The sequence below is a fragment of the Arachis hypogaea genome, chromosome 12 (genome assembly GCF_003086295.3).
Source record: "Arachis hypogaea cultivar Tifrunner chromosome 12, arahy.Tifrunner.gnm2.J5K5, whole genome shotgun sequence".
In the NCBI taxonomy this organism is placed as follows: domain Eukaryota; kingdom Viridiplantae; phylum Streptophyta; class Magnoliopsida; order Fabales; family Fabaceae; genus Arachis; species Arachis hypogaea.
In genome coordinates, this window is record NC_092047.1 from 114,956,784 (window position 1) to 114,970,463 (window position 13,680).

The 13,680-nt window shown below is 31.6% G+C and overlaps 1 protein-coding gene across 3 annotated transcripts; it reads left to right on the forward strand.

Moving 5' to 3' along the window:
* The first annotated feature begins 6,470 nt into the window (after positions 1–6,470).
* Positions 6,471–13,652, forward strand: LOC112728483 (protease Do-like 2, chloroplastic). Of its 3 annotated transcripts, none has more exons than XM_025778624.3 (21): positions 6,471–6,792; positions 7,441–7,593; positions 7,738–7,788; positions 8,401–8,474; positions 8,552–8,615; positions 8,864–8,908; positions 9,226–9,333; positions 9,515–9,592; positions 9,699–9,765; positions 9,925–9,983; positions 10,231–10,330; positions 10,717–10,796; positions 10,902–10,958; positions 11,410–11,513; positions 11,972–12,059; positions 12,144–12,229; positions 12,336–12,360; positions 12,449–12,520; positions 12,682–12,732; positions 12,798–12,858; positions 12,950–13,652. In XM_025778624.3, the coding sequence occupies exons 1-21, from the start codon at positions 6,625–6,627 to the stop codon at positions 13,192–13,194; spliced, it is 1,836 nt and encodes a 611-aa protein (XP_025634409.1). In that variant the 5' UTR covers positions 6,471–6,624; the 3' UTR covers positions 13,195–13,652. The 3 variants fall into 3 exon arrangements, 2 of the variants coding, with proteins under 2 accessions (XP_025634409.1, XP_025634408.1); XR_011868952.1 differs by having other exon boundaries at positions 6,475–6,792; positions 7,438–7,593; positions 12,449–12,494; XM_025778623.3 differs by having other exon boundaries at positions 6,475–6,792; positions 7,438–7,593.
* Positions 13,653–13,680: the final 28 nt, after the last annotated feature.

Below are 13,680 nucleotides of genomic sequence, written 5' to 3' on the forward strand. Positions count from 1 at the left end.
TATTAATTTATTTATTTTGAAGAATTAAAAGATTATATAGTGACCGACAAAATTGTAAGGAACAATGTAACAAACAAGTGGACAAAAATGGGTAGAGTTTAATCGAATTTTAATTTTGACGAGGTTGATCTATATTATTATTATCATAGAATTGACAAATAAAAGTTAACCGCCTGAATTTTCAATAAATTTCTCTTCATGTACATAATTCTATATATATAATAATAATAATTATTATTATATCAGTCAACATGTTACTTGCAAATAATAATTCACCTAATGACACGTAAATATTTCAAGTGATATTATTTTAAAATTGTAATAGGACAAATTTACACTCAGTTTATATACTTAATTAGCAATTCAATTTAAATTTAGATCATTATTAAATTGAAATAAAATATATACTATGTTAGATTTTATTTTTTTTTATTATATAATAAATTTTTTTGTTAAATTCTACAAATAAGATGAACAAGAGTCTAGCAAAGATTAAAAAAAATTGCATTTCTAGTAATAATTTTTTAAAGTAAATGCATAACTTGGTCCGAAACAAATTTTAAATAAAATTAATATTTGTAAAAAATATAAAAAAAAATTTCAAATTTTTAATCAAAATATTTTAAATAAACAAACCCAAAAAGTTTGGTGGGGTTCTAGTCCAAAACTTTTGTCCTTGTCATGGAGCAAGAAAGTGACTAAAGGACTTCGATTTATCACATGACATTTTTTTGTCTGTATTAAGAAAACTAAAATTATTCAAATAGTTAATATTGTAAATATAAATTTAATTTTCTGATTTTTACCCAGAGATACTCTAGTTTGAATTTCCACAAATGCAAGCTATGATCGAAGAATTGCAAGCGCCACTACAAGAAAACATGCCTTTTGCTACGCTTTTAAAGCGTGGCGAAAAGTAAAAAAAAAAGCGTAGCGATAACTTTTCGCCACGCTTTTGAAAGGGTCACAACTGCAAGGGTGCCGTTTGCTCTATCGCTACGCTTTGGTGACCTATCGCCACGGTTTAAAAGATCGCCACGGTTTAAAAGCGTGGCCATATGTGCCAAATATGGCCACGTTTTTAAAACGTGCCAAAAGAGAGAGATACAGCTACGCTTTTAAAGCGTGGCAATTGATGACTGTTGTACAATATGGCTATGCTTTTAAAGCATGGCAAAAACTTTGTTCAGTAACCTATAGTTTTTTTAAATCTTTTTAAATCTTTGTAATAAAACCTTACAAAATTAATAGATAATTTTAAAATTTAGACAATGACCAATAATTTTAAATCCACTAATCCATCATACATAAACTTGTCACAAAAAAAATGTTTAATCACATGACAGTATAACAAAATATCAAAAATCAAAATGATAACAACTACGCAATGTATTCCTAATACATGAATTACAATTCCAATAACTTTGCCATCCTATCTAACAATAATTTTGATAAACCTCCTCACATATGTGCACCCAATTCACCAAACTAATCATCAGCCTCCACTATGTGCTCAGAGACGTACAGCATGCATCCAGCTTTGTCTTCAGGATTTCAATGGCATTTAGTAACAATTGAGAAGCTTTTATGGCTCTAGTAGTTTTCACAGTAGCTTCTTCTTTAGGATTTTCGGGATTTTCCATTGCTTCAGCTTTCTTGATGATGTTTTATGGCTCTAGTAGTTTTCACAGTAGCTTCTTCTTCAGGATTTTCGGGCTTCCCCATTGCTTCAACTTTCTTGATGACCTCATCATCATAGGTGTATGCCTCAGCATCAACCACCGTAACCTGTTAAATACTAGCAGTGATAACCAAAAATCAACATGGTATTTGAATGCACTGCTCTTCATCATCATCAATATAGAGCATGTCCTCATTCTCATAAAAGCGTGACCATTGACCCTTTTCGCCACGCTTTTAAAGCGTAGTAAGAAAAAATGTGGCCAAATCTCTATTTAGTCGCTACCCTCATAAAAGCGTGGCCATTGACTACTTTTGGCCATGCTTTTAAAGCGTAGCAAAAAAAAAAGCGTGGCCATAGACCTTTTTTCTTGTAGTGCGCTATATAAGAATATAATAAAACTTGGCAGGGGTGTTCATGGATCGGATTCGATCCGCATCTCCGCAGTGTTTATCCGAATCCGATCAGAAAATTGCGGATATGGATCCGATCCGCAAGGCTTTCGGATCGGATCGAATCCGCACACTAGTTAGATCGGATTGTGGATTTTGTGTTGGTATCCGCGTATCCGCAAAAATAAAAAAATTAATAAGTAAATATTCTTTTTATGTTTTATTTCAACTAATAATTATCATATATGTTGTATTATTTTAATTTATTATTCAAGAAAAGTATGTTTAATATTATTTTAAGAGTAAACATATTTAAAAGAATAGAAAAAATAAATTTTATTAATATTTTTTAATAAAAATAAGCTTTTAAAAATATTTTTGTGTTTTGCGGATATATCCGATATCCGATACGGATCGAATCGGATCGGATCCAACCTTAAAAACTGCGGATATTGGATCCGATCCCATCCGATGATTTTAGTGCGGATCGAATCAAAATTTTGGCCATATCCAATCCGATCCGATCCGCGTTCACCCCTAAAACTTGGACCTTTGAATTATGTATGCCAACAAGTGGTTCAGAAGCAAACTCTAACTTGGTTCATTACTCTGTTCCACCCTTCATCATTTTAGTTTTAAAAGACCAAATTTAATTCATTTTTGTTCTAAAAGCACAATCTACGAGAGATCTCTCAAATTATTTTGGTCAGAATGATATTTTTTCTCTAAAAAGTCTTAGAGAATTTTACTATTTCTTAGGTATAGAGGTATCTAAAATTAAAATCGAAATTTTTTTCTTTCGCAATTCAAATATATCAAATATAATAATACAACAATAAAATTTTATTCTCTTGGATAAAGTTAGATATCAAATATATCAAAGGCCTCTCACGACAATTATTAGGAGCTGACTCTAAAACATCAACTCAAAAGAAGAGGTAAGAATAACCTAAAAATTAAGCTCCCAACTAGGTTTACAGTATAGTGATAAAAAAAAATTGTGAAATATTTACGTAACGAGAGACCAAAAAAAAAAAAAGAATGCTATGGTGCCTTTGAAATTGTGCGCCTAACTTATCAAAAAAGGTAAATAGATAATATTTAATAAATTTTAAATATTTTATTTTTTATCTTTAAAGCAAGTTAGGTAATTTAGACAGCACCATAGAATTCACAAAAAAAAATATCAACAGAGTTGACAGTACAATAAAAAAGAACAAAAAAAAAAAAAAAAGTGAAAAGCGGCACAAAACTAAGGCTAAATTCTTTTATAAGGAGTAGTACGTGTAGGGTATTTTTTGAGGAGTTAGTATTAGGTAGCGTTTGTGTTTGAAGGTAATGAGATAGAGACTGAGAGACTGAGACTCAATATCATGTTTGTTAGTTCAGAGATTAGTATTAAAATTTCTGTCTCTGTATCCAAAATTTCAGTATTTCAGTATCTCCAAAAAGTGGAGACATAGGGTACTAAAATATTTAGAGATGGAGACTTAAAACTTTAATAATATTTTATATCTAAAATACCCTCATTTCAATTAATTAATTCTAATTTTACCTTTATGCAAATCAAATTAGAGTTTCATTCTTGTTTCAATTTCTGTCTCCTATTTTGCATCAAACAAAATATTGAGATTAATTTTCAATTTCTGTCTCTTAGTATTTGTCTCTCAAGCTCAATCTTTCTGTCTCTATCTTTCTACCAAATGCTACCTTAGTTTTGGTGTTTTGACAAGGTGTTTTGGTTTGTTTTTTGTTAGTTGTTGGTCTTTGGTCTCTTATTTTTATCGAATAAGAAGTAGATTTTTTATTTGATTTCCGTCTGTGTTAAGTGTTTTGGGCCGGGGTACCATTTGTAAGGATGAGACTTGTTGTTTTGATAGTTAGTCCAATTTATCTGTTTTGTTGAGCTCTTATACTTTACTTTCTATTTGTGGTTGAGCAACTCTCCTAAATACAAAAAAAAAGAAACCAATTTTGTTGGCTGTTAATCCAACACCAGATGATAGCAGAAAAAGAGTAAACTCAGAATAAGAGTAACTTCATGTACCTACATACCCTTGTCCACTTCACCATTTGTCAAATTTAAGGATGAACTCAAGGTTTTCTCTAAAACTATCCTTGAGTTTAAGGGTGCACATCAAATTTATATTCTATTACTCGTCTAAGTTTATTATAAAATGTTTCTTTTGGTGTATAAAAGTTGCCATTTAATTGCTAAAAAAAGTTAAATAATTAATATTTAATTTAAAATATAAAAATTAATAAATTTTAAATATTTAAAATTTGATATAAAAGGTAAATTCGACAAAAAAAAAAATCAACACCAAATAATAGAAACTACAGAATTTGCATTATTGTAGTTGTTCATCCCCTTTTATTGGTTCTGTTAATTATGTTACAAAAAGAGATTTTAGTTTCGAGTTTAGGAACTCTAATTTGCACTGCAGGTATTGTTTTTTGGATCGAATTGCATTTTAAGTCTTATTGGGCCAAGATTGTTAAGATTTTGTGGGCTCTTACGCTAAATGCATTGCTGAATTTCCGTACATATAAAAGCCCGTTTAGGACAATTTCCAATCTGCTAGGTACTTAATGTAAATAGAAACTTGTGTCTTTTTTACCAAAAACTAAAAAACGAAACTTATGTATCTAAAAAAAATGCAATTAGAATTTTAGAAACTTTGGTTGGGGTTGTAGTTAAATAATAGGAGTTAGAGGTGTTCATGGCCCGGCCCGGCTCGAAGATCCGGTCCGGTCCCGAATTTTTTAGGGGCTAATTTGATGTGATTCCATCGGGTTTAGGGCCGGATAAGGGTCACAAAAATAGATCCGGCCATTATTTCGGGTCGGGTCCGGGCCATAGCTCGGGTTACCCGAACTCGGCCCGGTAGCTCGGTCATCGTACACAATTAATATTTTGTGTTATTAGTGATGGATGATGACTATTCTTATGTGAAATTTAAGTATTGTAAACCATAATATTTTGTGTTATTAGTCATTATAAGACTATAAGTTAATGTTTTGTGTTTAAAATGCATAAGACTTTAGACTAATGCATAATATTGTGTTATTTGTATTGATTTAAATATTTGGTGTTATTAGACAATATTAGTATTGATTGTGGTTATGCTTTAATTTTAGAGAAGGGTTAGTTATTGTTACATTTTTTTAAGTGAATTTTACTATGTGAATTGTGAAATCATGGTTGAAGATTAGATAATTTTTACATGCTAAAGACCCGATTTTCACCCGTTTTTTACCCGATTTTTACCCGACCCGAAAGTGCATAAATTTCATCGGGTCTAGAGTCGGATTATGGTCTAAAAATTAGGTTCGTTCTATATTTCGGGTCAGACTTGGGTTAGGCCAAACCCGATGTGGCCCAGCCCATGTACACCCTTAATAGGAGTTAGGGGTTATTGACTCATACGTCATGATAAATGCTCATGTGTAGAACTGAATTTCCTAGCAGGGGCAAAGATTGAAAATAAAAATAATTAATAGTTCTAACTAATTTTTTAATTTTTAATTAAAAATTTCAATTATTTTATCTTTTGATATTTTTTAAAATATATATTTAAATTCTTACCGATTTAAGTATTAAAACAATAATTTAAAAAAATTCTTAATTATTATTCATTGAAAATATTCTGCTTGAAAATCATATCTATTATCAACCTGATTAAGATTATTGTTGAGACAATAAATTGATAATAAGTAATGAATTAATCTCAAATACTAAAAATATATTACATTACAAATATATTATTATTATTATTATTATTATTATTATTATTATTATTATTATTATTATTATTATTATTATTATTATTATTATTAGAGTAATACTACAAATAAATTCTTAAAGGAAACATTAGATATATGATATATCGAGCTACATTAGTTAGGGATGTGAAAACAAAAATCTCATGGGAAAATTCGTATTTTTTTATAATAAAGATAAAATATATTTTTTATCTTTTAAATTTATTAAAAATTTTAAAAATATTTTTAAATTTTATTTTGTTTTAATTTTATTTTAGAAATTTTATAATTCTATTAAATATATTCTTGACTGTTAATTTTTTAAAAGTTTTTAGACCAATTTAATAATAATTTTACAAGAACAACCTTTAACACAAACAAACTAAACATAGTTGTCATGCATTATTAATAAATTGATTTCAAATTTTTTAAAAACTTAGCTACAAAAACATACTTGATGCAAATCGAAAATTTTAGGAACAAAATTAAAATAAATAAAAATTTGGGATCTTTTAAAATTTTTAATAAGTTTTAAATTTATAATAAATTTTAAAGCAAAAAAAATATACTTTATTCTTATAATAATTATTTTATTATATTATTATTACAAATACATAAAAGAAAAGAAAAATATCCAAAAACATAAGATAGGAGTTTGAATGCAAAAACAAAGAAGCGGATAAGAAAAAGAGAAGCAAAAGAGAAACGAAGTAGACACTAGTTTCAGAAATGGTGGCCGTGAATCAACACTGAACACTTTCTCTCTCTCTCTCTCTATTTATATTAATGGCGGTTGCAGCACTATCCAGCTTCACTTCGCCGTTATCCTCTTCCACCGTTAAATTCCGTTACTCCTTCTACTCAAATTCTTCGTTCTTCCTTAAACCCCTTCACTGCCACTGCAAGATCTCACCTTCCAATCCTCAACCTCATCATAGACATAATCATCGAGAAGTAAGTTCAACTTCGCACTCTTTTACCATATCATACATTCTTTATCCTTTACTTGCATATTTGTTTATTCATTATTCAATACGCAAGTTATGATTTGTTACTTACATTCTTTTATCTTTTACTTAATTGCTGTTGTTGACATTCATTTTTTCATTAATCATTAGTGTTAGGTGATCTGAGCTTGTATTATCAACTAAGGGTATGTTTGGGTTGATGAGCTTTCAATGGAATGGATAGTTAGTGATGGAATTGAATTTTTTTTTTGTTGGGTTCTAACTAGAAATCCTGATTTTAGTTACTCCCAATTTGGGGGATTTTGAGTGGAAATCCATTTTATTCAAATAGTAAAAAAACAAAGCAGTACATAAGCATCTCGCGTTAAGGCAGGATCCGGGATGAGCTGCACAGCCTAACCGGAGAATTACATTGGTGGCTTAGACAACTCAACTGTTGCTTCAAGGTTCCTCTTCTATTTTATCCAAAGAATGAAGTGGAATAATTGCTGCACTCCTTTGTTGTTGTTAGACAAGTCATGGCAAAGCCTTTTTTGTAGTCAACTATCTTAGTCGGAAAAGACTTGATGGTGGTTGCAGATGCTATATGTTTATTATTTTTGTTAACTTTTTGGCTCTGCTAAAACTGTAGCAGGAAGTTGTAGGGAAGAAGAAGAAGCCAAGGGAATGTAAAGAGGAAAGGTCTGGTAAAGGGAGTGTGGTTGGACCCCAAACAGCTGCTTATAAGTCCTTTGGCATTTCTAAGAAAGATAAGGAGTCATTGATATTTGACTCCAAGGATCAACAGGTATAGACAGGCACAATGGCTTATTCTTCATGCTATCATTGTTATGTACTTCTTGTGTAACAAAGCTAGATTGATTTGTTTGTGTTAGGGTTTGAAATGTATTGGTGTTGCTTTTTCATAACAACTTCTAATAATTGTGTTCAGGTTGAACCAAATAACATACAAGACTCTGCTTTCCTTAATGCTGTTGTGAAGGTAAAGTTTCACAACTTTCTTTTCATGGTTGATGGTTATTTTTGTTTTGTGCGGACAAAATAGTGAATTAGAGAAAATGTTAGGGCAATGCCTATTATAGAACATATGGTAGAATCTTGCCTTAGGTGGTTTGCTTATGCGTGAAGACATGTAAAAGCCCTATGAGGAGCGTAGATCTAGAGAATGCCATAATAACTAAAGATAGAGGGAGGCCAAGAAAAACATAGGTAAAAACTAAATTTTGTATGTTAAAAGCTATTAAAGTAGATTTATACGGTAAGTTTGTTAATTTGTTTTAACATTTTTCCTATGATTATAGGTTATTGATCACTTACTTGTGTAAGACACTAAATTCATATATAGATTGTTCATGTCCTTGTTAGGGAGCTTTTATGGCATAGCACTATATGATTGACTGTCCTAAATCTGAATGATCTCATCCATTTCATCGCATATAAGTTCAAGTGCTTTAATCAATGTATCCTCCTTTTTTATCCCCAATAAGGATCAATCCTAATCTAATCTCGGTAGTTTCATAGTTTCTGGTGTGTTGCACTGCTCCTGTATGCATTTTTTTTTTATTAATATATCTTTTTTCTTTGACATCTTTAGGTTTACTGCACCCATACTGCTCCAGATTACTCACTTCCTTGGCAAAAACAGCGACAATACGCAAGTACTGGAAGGTAAGGTTTTGAAAACCTTAACAGTAGAATAGTAAAAATGGATTCATTCTTAATCTTACAAGCCACCTTTTTTGCAGTGCATTTATGATTGGAGGTAGGAAACTAATAACCAATGCACATTGTGTGGAACATGATACACAGGTAATTTCCTTAATTGTCCTATTTTCTCCAGGCTGTAGATCCTGCAATATAAATTTTATTAATAAATTATATTATGTTCTTAGACCATAGAATCAGTTGCCAAAAGGTTATAAATAGCACCCCCGATTAAATTAAGTTTGATTTTGATATTACTTTGATGTCTGGACTTTAACCAATTATTTGTAAGTTCATAGAGCAAGTTAAAGACATTAAGCTGCCAACTTTTCCATTGTTGTGGTTTATTGCAGGTTAAAGTCAAGAGAAGAGGGGATGATACAAAATACGTGGCTAAGGTGTGTCTCCTATGAAGGACTTGTCCTTTTTATATAAAAAAAAAAAGAGTATTATGTGAAGAGCAGTTTGCTTAAATATCTCATATAGTAGTGAGTAAGGACATTAAGAAGTGTCAGTGAATAAGTCACTAAAATTGTATTAGTGCAGGTAAAATTTGATATATCTGAGGTTTACTTGTAAGCTATACCTTGCTTTTAAACTTGGAGTGAATTCATTGTAAAGTGCAAGTTTTGCATGTTTGCTTAGAAGCATATATAGCTTCTAACTCATGACATGTTCATATAGTTACTTTACTCTCAGTGAATGAACTGTACAGGTTTTAGCCAGAGGTGTTGATTGTGATATAGCTTTGCTTTCAGTAGAAAGTGATGAATTCTGGAGAGATGTGGAACCTCTCAGATTAGGACGATTGCCGCATCTTCAGGTTTGAAATAGCCTTCGTTTTATTTTTGTTTTTCCTTTTTTTTTAATTTGAAAATTGTCAGTGTTTCAATGGAAAATGTTAAAAGCATATATACCATATAATTTGTCATAGAATATATTTCAATTTGCATGGTTTGAACTGATCAACTGAAGTTTCTGTATACTTGTCGTGTAACTTGTAGGATTCTGTTACTGTGGTGGGATATCCACTTGGAGGAGACACAATTTCAGTGACAAAGGGAGTTGTATCTCGCATTGAGGTTTGATATATTGAACATAAAATTACCATTTTATATGCCGTAAAATCAATAAAAGTGTTTTACTCTATGGTTTTAGTGCTCAGTTATTGAAAAAACCTGTAATCAGGTCACATCATATGCTCATGGATCGTCTGATTTGTTGGGTATTCAAATTGATGCTGCAATAAATCCTGGTCAGTAGATCTTATAGTTGTTTGATTGTTTCACCTCCTCTCCAGCAAAAAAATTCTCCAGCCTCTTATTATTCTAAGAACCGTTGGAAAAACAACTTCCTCTTATATGGAACTATGTGCATTGATTTGATAGCCATTGTTTACAACTTTTGATTTTAGGCAACAGCGGAGGCCCAGCATTCAATGACCAAGGGGAGTGCATTGGTGTGGCATTTCAGGTATATTTTTTTTATGGTCTTCTGTTAACAGACTTGTATATTTTGCTATGAAAAATGCCAATTTTTATAAAGGAGGAAAAGGTTACACTTTCATGCTGGACATGTTAGAGTAAACTTGTCAGGTAGAATGACCATTTCAGTTCTTTAGGTTGAGATAATATCCCTTCAGATCTTAGTGAATGTCTTGTGCTAACTAATTAGAACTGGCATTATTCTGTGTCATTTTCTTACGGGACTTCACCTCTAGGTCTACAGATCTGAAGAAGCCGAGAATATTGGTTATGTCATTCCATCAACAGTTGTTTCCCATTTTCTGACTGACTATGAAAAGAATGGCAGATACACCGGTAAGAAAATCTTCTCAAATAGGTCACATTAGGCTGATTGGTCTTTACTATGTCTGCTAAAGGCATTGCCTCGTACTGCATGTGGAAATTTAATTTTTGTCTTAATATCATATTTGTACGACTCTGTCTCAGAACTTGAATGATTGATTTAAGTTCTAAGCTAGTGAGCTAATTAAAATTTCTAGATTTCTGTAATGATAGTTATACTAATACAAGTTGAGGCTACGTGCCAATGCCTTGACCATCTAAAAATGATTTCACATGTGTGTTATCTATTTTGTCTGCATAGATTCACCTCTGTTTATCTCTGCACACAAGAATATGATAATCCTAGTTAAGCTTATAGAAATTATAAGGTCTGTCTGAAACTGAGCTTTTACTGCCAGGTTTCCCATGCCTTGGTGTACTAATACAGAAGCTGGAGAATCCTGCACTACGAGCATGTCTAAAAGTACAGTCTAATGAGGTATGTCTTTGGCTCATCTTGGCTGGGTGAAGTAGGTTTTTATGCGACAACTTTACCTGTTTTATGCATAGTTGAATTTGACATTTCAAATTGCATCCTGCGCAGGGTGTGTTGGTACGCAGAGTTGAGCCAACTTCTGATGCAAATAATGTATTAAAAGAGGTATCAAAGTATTTCAACTTGTATGATATTGTCCTTGAATGTTCCATTAGTCGACAATCAACAAAGCCTTGAATCATTTCTTTGCTTCTCCACATAATTAGCCTGGTAGCAATTTTAACATGAAGTGTAGCTGTTGGAACTAAAACCTAGCTTTGGAGTCTCAAATACTGTCACACTATCATGCATTTTGATTCTTTTAAAAAAATTAAAATATTTGTGAAGTGTGCTAACTGTCAAAATATCTGTGAGTATGTCTTCTTTATTATTCTCATTAAAAATCAGTCATGTCTTCTTTTAGGTAGTTTATATCATTGTCATTAACCATGTAAAAGAATTTTTTATGATTGGATTTGGACAATACATACCTGTGGAACTGTTACATAAGTAAGCTTCCTTTTCTAGAGTTAATTGTACCAGATGGTAACGTTTTGCATAAAACTTTCCATTTCAGGGTGATGTTATTGTCAGCTTTGATGATGTTCGTGTTGGTTGTGAGGGAACTGTTCCATTCCGATCAAATGAACGAATTGCGTTTCACTTCCTCATTAGTCAAAAGTAAGAGATTTAGTCTCTTCCAAATTAGATAAGTTAAATGCTCCATTTGATTTCTGGTTTATCTCTTAGTTTTGCTAGTAACATCGATTGCCTCTTTTTTATTTTCTTTTTTCCTATAAAAATATTTTAGACCATTTTTTCTTATCTATTTGATACTTTTGTAATATTTTTATCTTAATTTGCCTAGCTGGTCATTGAAAGAATTAATTTAAGTTGACTTTTTTAAATAAAAAAAAAAAAAACAAATAATAGTAAGTGCTTCACCAAAAACCAGTTGGATTGAATCCAGCTAAAACTATTGGGAAAGGTTTAGTTCTCTATTCAAAACAAACCAATCAGATTCCATGATGTCTATATTATGAAAATATCTTCAAAGAAATTTATGACCTTCTGCCATCTGCTTTTTAATGGACGTTGATATTGTTAGCATGGAGACATAGAATAATTGTTTTGTACAGATTTGCAGGTGATACTGCAGAGCTTGGTATCATCAGAGCAGGGGAATTTATGAAAACCAAAATTGTTTTGAATCCACGAGTTCACTTGGTACGTGATATATAAATATCATACGATATATGCTCTCGTGCTCTAAGTTGCAATTTTTATATTTTAACCTCTCTTCTCTTCAAGGTTCCTTTCCACATTGATGGAGGTCAGCCTTCCTATCTAATAATCGCCGGTTTAGTATTCACACCCCTCTCAGAACCATTGATAGAGTATGTTATGTATTATTCTTCATATTTAGCAGTGTCCATGGTTTTTTCTTTGGGAGATTGTATTCCTAGTTTTTGTATTCTAATTTCATTATTAAACTTTCTGCAGGGAAGAATGTGAAGACAATTGGGGGGTAAGTCTGAATTTGACAGATTAATTTTAAAGCATAAAGTTGCAAAACATAATGTTTATTGCTGAGTTTATTTTATTTCTTTGGTCAGCTGAAGTTATTGGCGAAAGCGCGCTATTCATTGGCAAGATTTAAAGGTGAACAACTAGTAATCCTTTCACAGGTTGGTTGCTGGGTATCTTCTTTAAAAATATTTATGTATCTGATGTTGTTTTTGTTGTCTACATTTATTCCTTAATCTTTTACCAGTTTTACAATTTATTATGTAATTCATAACATGTAGCATTTTGGTATAATTTTGCTTTGCTTCTTTCTGATAAATAGGTCTTAGCAAATGAAGTCAACATTGGTTATGAAGATATGGGCAATCAACAGGTAATTTCCATTTTTGACATTTGAGTCTCACTAGTATGTTTCTCTAAGGTTATTATTTGTCACAGGTTTTGAAATTCAACGGAACTCGTATTAAAAACATTCATCACCTAGCACACCTCGTTGATTGTAAGTTGCAACATTCTTTATCTATTTTCCATTCATTTTATTTTGCAATATATCTCTCAAAGTTGTGCCGTTTCTTTTCTCTCTTGATCAGCATGCAAGGACAAGTATCTATGTTTCGAATTCGAAGATAGCTATGTTGCTGTTTTGGATAGGGAGGCTGTTGCTGCAGCTTCATCCTCCATTCTTACAGATTATGGTATTCCATTGGAAAGATCTTCTGATCTTTCGAAACCATACGTGGATACGCCAGAAGGCGACCAACCGTCTGGCAAGGAATACAGCGATAGTCCAGTTTCAAATTACGAAATCGGTTTTGATGGACTTCTCTGGGCGTAAAATTTTTGCAACTTAATGGATATACTTGAAAGCAAACTTTTCACAAATTTTTGGGTAGCAAGAAGTGCAGCAACAGTGTCATTCATCAAATCTTGATGTGAATCATAAGAATGGTTTTATGCTACCCTTGGAGCATTCCATAAGCATTAATCCTCCTTCCTTCCCCGTTCTATTATTATTAGATTTTTGTTGTTAGAAAATGGATAGGAAAGTGAGTTCATGATATTTATAATTTTCTTTTTTTAAATTCTTATTGTAACTTTATTTTTTTATATGAGTAAACCTGAAAGAATGGCATCAGGTTTGATCTCAAAATTTTCACTTGCATTATGTATTTTTAGAGAATAGTGCACATAGGAGTGGCTCTTACATAAGCCTTTGATGCAATCATGTAACATTTTTATAACACAAACCATAGTTACTAATGCCCGTTTTAATTGGGCTTCAGATGTGGGAAATTTTGTTTCTATTCCTATCCATAAGGCG